Raw genomic sequence first — 10,512 nt, forward strand, 5'->3', positions numbered from 1 at the left:
AAATATATGAATAAAGATGTGCACTAGCTAGAAAACCCTTTTAAATAAATTTATAGTTCTCGCATATTGTCCCTTATTTAGATGGGCCAAACATATATCGTCAAAGGTGGACCCATAAATTTTTTTAGGGCTAATAACCAAAATATATGGGAATTTTTGAAATTGTTGAGCGAAAAAATAAAAAAATAATTAAATAAGCGAAATTTTAAACAAATCCCAAAAGTAAGTGTCCAAACCCCAAAGCTGTGCTTTGGAGCTGTTCGCAGTTACTAACTGCGAACAGCATATAAGACAAACTAGCTGTTCGCAGTTGGTAACTGCGAACAGTTCAAAAAACACAAAATAACTATTCGCAGTTAGACTGCGAACAGCAAAAAGACAAAATAACTGTTCGCAGTTACTAACTACGAACAGAAAAAAAAAAAAAAAAATCATTTTTTTCTGTTCGCAGTAAGTAACTGCGAACAGCTATTTTGTCTTTTTTGACCTGTTCGCAGTTACTAACTGCGAACAGCTCCAAAGCATAGCTTTGGGGTTTGGACGCTTACTTTTGGGAAAAGTTTAATTTATCGCTTATTTGATTAATTTTTTTTATTTTTTCGCTCAACTTTTTCAAATTTTCAATATATGGTGGAACCACGGATCAACCATGTCCTAAGGTATGTCCGCCATTGTTTAAAGTTATATGGTTATTGATTATAGTGGAGTTTATTAAAAGGTGTAATTTTTTTACTATGATATGTACTACGAAGGGTCAATCGAAAATAATATTTTTGTTATCACTAACAAGTGTAAGGTTGCGTACATGCGTACATTCGACCCCTAAACCCTACTTAGGTGGAAGCCTCACATTGACATTGGGTCTACTTAGGTGGAAGCCTCACATTGACATTGGGTGATGGAATATTGTTACGATTCTTAAGAGGCCCCTAAACCCTAAACTCAAGCCTCTTTAGCTCCAATTATAATCTTTATTAACGATGATTCTATCGAGTGACCAAATGAATCATTGTTGGAGCCTCAAATTATGTTATATACCTATAACGTCTCAACACATGAGAGCCTTTTGCTAGAAGTGTTGATGGATGACGGACTCCTCACATTGATTTGTTTTGACTTATTTAGAGGCCCATATTGTTGGGGATAAGGCTTTATTGTGAATTGTGATGCGATTTTCAAATTTTTCATCACTACTATTATTTGTTGGACTTTGTCACAAAAGAGATCATATATGAACTACACCTACATGACTGCTGACTTTGACATCAAATTTTGCATTTTGCCTAACTATTGATCCAAGATCAATATGGATTCTGATCGTTTCTTGGTGTTAGTTTGACATATAGTGATATCTGAAACCGAGATGATAAGAATGAATGGTAAATTGGTTATGTCGTTTCGGTTTATATGCTATTGTTGTTGCCTTCTTGTTAGACAACCATAAGATAGTTCTATTTTAACAATTAAGCTCGATGAATTTTGAGTAAAGAATGAGACACCCTTTGAAACAAAATTTCATTTGATCAACAATGCAATTGAAAATCTCTATTTTCTTGGCCCACACAACCTTTATTCTCCACATAAAACCCACATTTTATATGAGCAAAAATGCAATGATCAATTGATTATGAAATAGTATAAAATTACGAAGTTCCGTGATCTAAGCCATGGGTGGAAATTGTGTGAGGGAGGCAAAAAGAGAGCTCCTTTGTGATAGAGTGAATCTTAATCTAATAGCTCATTACCTAACCTTCATCCTCTTGACATTTATATGTTACAATCCCATCATTTTCTTTTTGTCACATCTAAACCATTTCTAATCTTATATGAACATTACTTTATTTACTTGCCTCTTTGCATTTGTTTTCTTTAGTTTTTGTTTCTTCAATTCAGGAAGTGATTAGCTAGATTTTTAAACCCACTTCTCATCATCTAACTACATCCTCACCCTTTCCTTACCTTTCTTTGTTTGTTTACCTTTTTTACTTATAACTTGTTTTGATTCATTTCCCCTATTGATGATGGGGGCTTTGCTTCGAAATTCCTTCACCATTAATCCCAAAGGGCTACAATTGCCCCATAAGTATCAAAGATTCCTGGCAAAGACAAAGAAAAAAGGATTTGTGCATTGTCAAAGTGGTGGAAGTGTGACAAAGAGTGACAAAATTGCACCCATTTTGTCCGAGAGGTCGATATTGAAAACCCAAGGCCATGGGGCAGCTATAATGGATCCCAATGGAAGCTCGGTGTTGACCCCAAATGGGAAGAACACGGCTGAGCTAGTGGTTAAGGATCCAACTCTATGTAATGGGGCGTCTAGCACTTACGCTCAAGTCGACAAGGGTATTGGGATTGTCAAGTTTCTTAGAGGGAAGGCTTTCTTTGTCACTGGTGCAACTGGTTTTTTGGCTAAAGGTTATCCACATTCATCTGAATTCTCTTTACCTTCCATATTCTTTAAGTCGACGATGAGGTACTCATATTTTCGTGTTTTGTTATTTTTGATGCAGTTCTTATAGAAAAACTGCTAAGGACAGTGCCTGATGTGGGTAAGATTTATGTCTTGATCAAGGCAAAGAACGAAGAAGTTGCACTAAAGAGATTGAAAAATGAGGTATGTTTGTTGTTATATATTAGTATAGGAACACTAGAAGTATATCCTTCTCTTTAGATCATGCTGAAAAATGGTTTTTTTTTTTTCGTAAGATCGTGACTTCAGAGATTTTCCGGTGTCTTCAACAAATCCATGGGAACTCATACGAAACCTTTATGTTAAGCAAGCTTATTCCAGTGGTTGGAAATATTTGTGACTCTAATCTAGGACTAGATGAGGCTTCGACGAGTATGATTGCTGATGATGTAGACATTATTGTGAATTCTGCTGCCAATACAAATTTTCATGAGAGGTTTAGCTCATCTTTTATCGAATTGCTTTCCTCCGATGTTGTGAAACTTCATAAATTATTATGTCTTGAAACTAAATTTTTTTATGGTACTCTAGATATGATGTCGCACTAGATATTAACACAGGGGGACCTGGCCGGTTAATGACCTTTGCGAAAAAATGTAGGAAGCTTAAACTCTTCCTACAAGTATCAACGGGTAACACTTCTCATCTCATCTCTTGTTTATAGTTGAAGTGTCTTATTTGAGTTGAGGGGAAAATAAGATTATTAAATTTTCCGAATGCAGCTTATGTGAATGGACAAAGGCAAGGAAAAATAATGGAGCGACCCTTTAGGAAAGGCGAAAGTATCGCAAAGGAAAATCTAGTAAGCGAGAATGTATCAACATCGATGCCTCCTTTGGATATTGAAGGTGAGATAGACTTGGCTTTTAAGTCTTCTCGTTCTTTTGAAGAGAATAAAGTTGCGCAGAAGATGAAAGATTTGGGTCTAGAAAGGTGAAGTTTCCCAACTTTGTCGATGATAGTGAACTATGGATATATCTTGGTTGATGTAAATTTTTGTACTTTTATCATCTACAGGGCAAGGAAATATGGATGGCAAGATACTTACGTATTCACGAAAGCTATGGGGGAGATGCTGCTGGGTTGTATGCGAGGAGATGTTCCGGTGGTCATCCTTAGACCTAGTGTCATCGAGAGCACTTATCAAGATCCTTTCTCTGGATGGATTGAAGGCAATAGGTAATATATGCCGAGTTATGTCATGAACTTGCCTGATTTTATGCCTTGTTTAGTTTTTCTATCTTCATCAAGAGCACTTATACATTTGCGTTTATTTTTTATTTTTTTTATTTTGATCAGAATGATGGATCCGGTAATCAAATACTATGGAAATGGCTTGCTGTCCGGTTTTCCTGTTGATCCGAATGGGGTGCTTGATGTTGTAAGTTTCCCTACCTACTATCAACCTTTCGGAATCTAGTTATGCATTTTTGTGAATTCTACGAGTGAAGTTTACTTGATCTCTATGATAAAATTTGTCATCTGACGAGTGTGTCCTATGTTTCGATAGACCAAAGAGCTCTTTGATTTCGGATTATAATGGATTACGTTAAAATGACTCATTAAATTATATGCATGTCAATCTTCTTGTGATCACTTATAAGGGTAAGGTTGCGTACTTGTATGCATTTAATCCCCTAAACCCCGCCCATGTGGGAGCCACTCAATGACATTGTTGTGGTATAATGTAATGCTGTAGTTGTAGACAACTAAAAAGCAAAAATCCCACCCATCAGCTTACTCATCCTTAACGAGAAGCATTCGACTTATACGACATGCATTCATAATAGTTCTTCCCCGTCTGCAATCAGGAATGTCCCTGACATATACTATATAAACCTTTAAGTGTGAAACCTGTCCATAGGCCTACTCATCCGTATGTTACGACTAGTGTAACATATTCGCCTTTTGAATTCACGATTCGCTCAAAATGACCCTAATATAACCCAAAACCGACCATAATTAACTTATTTTGCACGATTCGCGAGAAGATTAATGAATCATGTGACACTGGTAACGACTAATGAGAAGCATTCGAGTTGTACGACTGATACACAAATATAGTTCACAATATGAATATCCTTGTTTTTGCTAAATTTGTTTTGTAGGTTCCAGCTGATATGGTTGTTAATGCAACATTAGCTGCTATAGCAAAGCATGGAATGGCTGAAAAACCCGAAATAAACGTATACCAAGTAGCTTCATCAGTTGTAAACCCATTGGTTTACGGAGACTTGGGCGACTTGCTTCACCAATACTTCACAAGATGCCCATGTTTTGACTCACAAGGAAAACCAATTCATGTCGAGCCCTTTAAATTTTACAACTCGATGGATGATTTCTCGTCTCATATTTGGAGCGAGACGGTACATAACATTAGTTTGTTTCCTAAAGGAAAACATTCAAAGACAATCGAAAATCTTTGTAGAAAAGCCGTTGAGCAAGCTAAACACCTTGCTAGTGTATATGAACCATACAGCTTTTATGGTGGAAGGTGCGTTGCAAATAACTCGTAGTTCTTAATATGTTACTCCGCGCTCTTTTTACTTGAATGTTCACCTACAAACACGACCATATGTACTTCACCGTGCACTTATCTTCTCGATAACGCCTACATTGCTTGTCATATTTTCTAAAATATTTCCGACTTAAAATGCAGGTTCGATAATAGTAGCACGAGATCGTTGATGGAGAGCATGTCGGACGAGGAAAGGAGGACATTCTATTTCGACGTTGGGAGCATAGACTGGACTGATTACATATGTAGTGTCCATATTCCTGGTCTTAGGAGGCATGTCATGAAGGGAAGAGGCCAAAGAAGCTAACTAGTAGTGTTTTTTTTATTAATCAATTTATGTTTATTAATCACACCTAAATCCTTTTGTGTTAAATTGTTAATTTTCATTAATAAAGTTAATCTGCAAATAGTTTACCTATTGTTACACAATTATATGGTGAGTCTACAAAGTGGAGGAATGAAATATGTCTTTGAATATATGAATGTAATTCACCCTTGTATTGACAAAGAAATTAGGGTGCATTACTTTGTATCAAGGAGTGTAGTTATGTACTAAGTCTAATGACTCTATTTATACATGTTAAATGTCACTTGCTATCTTCCCATTTTGCTCATGATCATAATAGTGCAAAATCTCAAATGAATTGTCATCATTTTGCTCATGATGGTAATATTGTCTATTAAATGAGTAATATTCCCTCCTATTCATATTAAATGTCTCATTTAATTTGTGGTATTGTTCACCAATCAATTTTAGTTTGTAATTTGTATTTTATTATTAATCTATAAATTAAAATACTGTTAAATTAGATCTTGTTTGATTCGGATTGAAGTAATGCATTGAGAAGCGCGCAAAACAAAATGAAAAATTTTTTGTGAATAGGAGGAAGTAATTACTTACACGTCTTATTTAAACAGTTAATATTTAACAGATACAATTAACTAATAAATAACTAACTACATAACTCCCAGAAAGACCATTAAAGATCCAATGATGTCTCGTAAATAGTTATTTACTAGAATTGTAGACCGATTTGATTAAGTAAAAAATATTTGTTACTTAATAATTTGAGAAACTAAAATACCAAAAGCCAACAAAAAAATTGATCTCACAATGGTTGAAACTTTCATCATACCCTCATATTAACTGTTTTATTCTCACCGTATACATAAAGGATTTATTTCTGCTCCTTATATGTAAAGGTGTTCAAAATTGACCCGACGATTCAATATTTATCCGACCTTATAACGAAATACGATTTGAATTGACTTCTAAAATGTATTTACAAATTACAATTGTATAAAAACCAACATAAATCCAAAATCCAATTTAAAATCAACCCAAAACACCCAATTCAAAATTAACTCAATCACCCAAACGAATAGCTGTGGTTAGCGTGAGCATTACCCCATTAGAGAAGTGTCATTGGCCAAAACAGTGTTTCCTTAACACCTTGGGTGCATGATAGTGGCTCAGTACCTCTAACTCAGAAAAAAAATCGCTTCATTTTACAGAAATCACTTATCAAGAACATGATCCCTAAATCTTTATTAAGAAATTTTCTGTTTCCTTTAAGAAGAAACCTGCAAATCCAAAACCCAACTCAAAAATCATTATCATCAGCTACAAAATTCTTCAGCAGTGAAAGTAAAGCTATAATTTACAACTTGGATATTAGTTCTGGTGCAAAAGAAACGGTAGATTGTGTAGTAATTGGAGCCGGAATTGTGGGAATTGCTATTGCCAGAGAATTAGCTTTTAAAGGGAGAGAAGTTTTGGTCCTTGATTCTGCTCCTACTTTTGGTACTGTTACTAGTTCACGCAACAGTGAAGTCATTCACGCTGGCATTTACCATCCTTCTAATTGGTTCAAGGTTCATTTTCCTCCCTTTTTTTCTTGAATTAGGGATGATTAATGCAATTTCAAAACTTGGGTTTTGTTTGATTTTGAGTTTTAAACTAAATTCTATGAATTATATGTACACATTAAAGTTGGAATTGCTATATTTGATGAGCTAAAATGGTTTTTTGTTGGGTTTGTTTCAAGGGTCAAAATTTGGGTTTTGTTTGATTTTGAGTGTTAAATTATGTTTCGTGAATTGCTATATCCCGAGGCCTCAACCTATGGAAATTTATATATGCTTGAACGTCAGCTTTATAGTAACTAGTAGTGGTTAACTTGATTATTTACATTGTTCTACAAACTGTTGGTTCTCCAGAATGTTCTACTTTAACTTTACGTTTTACTTTTAGGATAAACGAGTGAGCATGTCTACTTAGGATGAGATGAGATACCATGACTTATGCTAATGATAGATGATGTTGTTTTTGAAAAGTCGAGATATTTGAACTTCATTCACGTTTGTATCTTAGTCTTAGTTAATTCACAATCCTAAATAATTAGATTTTTTATAAAAATTTGGACATTGTTTTTAGGCAAGATTATGTGTCAAAGGAAGAGAAATGCTGTACAAGTACTGCTCCGAGCGTCACGTTCCCCACAAGCAGCTAGGTAAACTTATCGTTGCTACTCAGGAATCGGAAGTTCCAAAATTGAATGAACTTTTAGCTCGAGGAATTGGAAATGGGGTCAATGGTCTGAGATTAATGGACGCAACTGAAGCTATGAATATAGAACCCGAACTACAATGTGTCAAAGCCTTATTTTCTCCTCTGTCGGGGATTGTCGATACCCATGCTCTGATGTTTTCTTTACTGGTATGCCAATGTGTGTAACTCTTTTCATGGTATTCATGACACATAATTTTCTTTCTACATTGTGTCTCGGAAATAATTCTAAAATGACAGGATGTATATGGGAATTGAGTTCAGGGAGAAGCAGAAGGTAACGGAGCAACATTTTCGTACAACACCACTGTCCTTGGGGGAAACATCGAAGGAAACCAGATTGAACTTTTTGTGACGGGAAGCCAAAATCTATACGACCGGAATGAGGGCGATTGGTTACAAGCTGAGCTTAGGCTTCTCCCGAAAATAGTGATCAATTCTGCTGGCTTGGCCGCTGTGCCTCTTGCTAAGAGACTGATGGGTGTTGATAGTTCTTTTATTCCCTCGGCCCATTATGCTCGTGGTCACTACTTTTCTCTATCAAATATGAAGGTTCCACCTTTTAGGCATCTGATATATCCATTACCCGAAGAGGGTGGAATAGGGGTGCATGTAACCCTAGACTTAGATGGTCGGGTCAAATTTGGGCCTGATGTAGAATGGATTGGTGGGGTAGATGATGTTCACAGCTTCTTGAACAGGTATTAGTATTCATGATTCCATCATTTCAGTTAGTTTTTTACCTTGTTTGGAATGAACTAAAATGGCTCATTAGATCATGTTAACTTCTTATTTATCTGAAGTTGCAGATGATTTTTGTAAAGGCTTTGGGGTAAAGTTGCATACAATCGACCCTTTTCAAACCTCGTCTAGGCAAGAGTTCTTTAATGGCATTGGGGTAATGGAATGGCTTTTGATCAAGCAACGAAAATGTCATTAGATTCATTGTAATATTTTGTCCTGTCCTTGTTTCTTCCGAGGCAAATCAAGTTAGTCCTTTTGTCCCCATAGTTAGAGTAATAGTATGCTACAACACACCTTTACACAAATTTTAAGTGGCGAGGAGTTGAGGACATTAAAATTGTGTAGATAAGAATAAAAGGGGGAGAAAATAAAAGACAATGTGTGGATAAACATTAAAGAAAGTGACGAGGACCTTACCCGAAATGGAAATATTGCAAAGTGAAAGAGATGGACCGAAATAGAAATTTTGACACCGGGATAGAGGAGTTTCATATAGTGATCTAGATCGATAAGTATTAAGCCTATACTTTCTTATTAGCTTGGCTTGTAACATGTTTTGTAACATGTTAAAAGTTAAGACCCTATCCATTTCCGATCATCAAATTACAACACCTTGTTAGAGATTGACATATGTGTACACCATGCTAGACTCGCCTTGCAGCAAATAGTATATCTTTGTTGTTCATCGACTCATTTTTGTCAATGAAAGTGACGGGAAATGAGTATGATGCGTAAGACCCACTAACGTCGATTCTTTCAATCTTCCAGGTTTGATTATTCGGTATGTCTTGATCGCAATAGAAAGTTCTACTCTGAAATAAGGAAGTACTACCCTCAACTTAAGGACGGAGCTTTAGAGCCAGGTTATGCAGGAATACGACCAAAACTCTCCGGTCCTGGAACACCCCCAACTGATTTTGTAATTCAGGTCCGTTTTATTTGCTACTAACTACATGATACATTTCCGGGACTCTATATTTCCTACTAGTCATTTGTGCTCCCATCGACTTTTTTCCCGGGTCCACCACTGCTTACGTGCTCTTATTGAACAGGGCCAAGAGATTCACGGAGTATATGGACTTGTAAACCTTTTCGGGATTGAGTCGCCTGGTGTCACCGCAAGCATGGCTATAGCCGAGCACGTCTCTTCGAGGGTTCTCCCGACTATGTAAAAATTCTGCATTTTTTCCTGTTTGTTTTATTCAAATTTCATGATATTCAAGTCCAAATCATTGATGACATAAAGAACATGTATTCTATGATTTTTAAACAAGAAATAAAAGATGTGAAACTAATTTTATACTACTATACCAAACACACTTTCCGTAGTACAAGCACTCCAGGTTGTTGTACTAAGGAAGTTCTTAATATTATAGTCCTTGAGTTCAATGATAGAACATGACTTTTAAATCATGCACTAACTGACAAAGTTGTCCATTTTCGATTGAGATATAGCTAATGTTTGGTAAATTAGATAGTTGAAATAACTTATTGTTATAAATAAGTTATTTTTGAACAAGCCGTTCTTAGCAGTGAGTTCAAAACTAAGAACAACTTGTTCAAAACTAGATGGTCAAATCAACCACTATAATCAGCTATCAGCTGTTTGCTGAACACTCTATAGTTTATATTTTTTGATCTCAAATTATAATACACTAAAGCAAAATAACTTGTCAAATTATGTGTAATTTTTTAATATAAAGTTGCGAATTATACTTCAAATTATAATAGACTAAAGCGAAATAACTGGTGAAAATAATTTTTTTGTTATGATAATGATGAAATTGTATATTTGATTTTGATATTTAAAAAATATTTCTAAAATGTTAGGTGTTGTTAGAAGGATTAAGGTGGCTCAAGATGTGGTTATTATGTTAAGGTGGTGGTGCATTTGATTGTCTTATATTTATTGGAATGAATCTACCTAACTTTATGAGCACATTATGAACCCATGCCATTCTTGTAACATGCGCATCCCAATTTTATTAAGATATGTATAATCAACGTAAGCATTTAAAAAATATCTTAGTATAATCTACTCATATAATCAACTAAAGCATTCAAAATTATCTTTGTATGAGGTGTACATAAAAGTGGCTTATTTGTGTTCATAAATTCAATAAAAAAATATTAAAATAAATTTAATTTTTAAATAAGACTATCTAAATATATTGATTTTGCTTTAAAAAAATTTAAAAAGAATTTATTAGT

The 10,512-nt window shown here is 35.1% G+C and overlaps 2 protein-coding genes across 3 annotated transcripts; both read left to right on the forward strand.

Moving 5' to 3' along the window:
- The first annotated feature begins 1,645 nt into the window (after positions 1-1,645).
- On the forward strand, positions 1,646-5,417 carry LOC130821225 (fatty acyl-CoA reductase 2, chloroplastic). Its single transcript, XM_057686908.1, has 9 exons — positions 1,646-2,415; positions 2,511-2,614; positions 2,707-2,906; positions 3,002-3,102; positions 3,193-3,403; positions 3,488-3,649; positions 3,770-3,851; positions 4,579-4,964; positions 5,130-5,417. The coding sequence occupies exons 1-9, from the start codon at positions 2,019-2,021 to the stop codon at positions 5,293-5,295; spliced, it is 1,809 nt and encodes a 602-aa protein (XP_057542891.1). The 5' UTR covers positions 1,646-2,018; the 3' UTR covers positions 5,296-5,417.
- A 930-nt stretch (positions 5,418-6,347) lies between these two features.
- On the forward strand, positions 6,348-9,604 carry LOC130825989 (L-2-hydroxyglutarate dehydrogenase, mitochondrial). Of its 2 annotated transcripts, none has more exons than XM_057691462.1 (5): positions 6,348-6,863; positions 7,426-7,707; positions 7,822-8,258; positions 9,070-9,229; positions 9,354-9,604. In XM_057691462.1, the coding sequence occupies exons 1-5, from the start codon at positions 6,522-6,524 to the stop codon at positions 9,471-9,473; spliced, it is 1,341 nt and encodes a 446-aa protein (XP_057547445.1). In that variant the 5' UTR covers positions 6,348-6,521; the 3' UTR covers positions 9,474-9,604. The 2 variants fall into 2 exon arrangements, with proteins under 2 accessions (XP_057547445.1, XP_057547438.1); XM_057691455.1 differs by having other exon boundaries at positions 6,377-6,863; positions 7,426-7,717; positions 7,817-8,258.
- Positions 9,605-10,512: the final 908 nt, after the last annotated feature.

Source organism: Amaranthus tricolor, chromosome 1 (assembly GCF_026212465.1).
Source record: "Amaranthus tricolor cultivar Red isolate AtriRed21 chromosome 1, ASM2621246v1, whole genome shotgun sequence".
NCBI classification, from domain to species: Eukaryota; Viridiplantae; Streptophyta; class Magnoliopsida; order Caryophyllales; family Amaranthaceae; genus Amaranthus; species Amaranthus tricolor.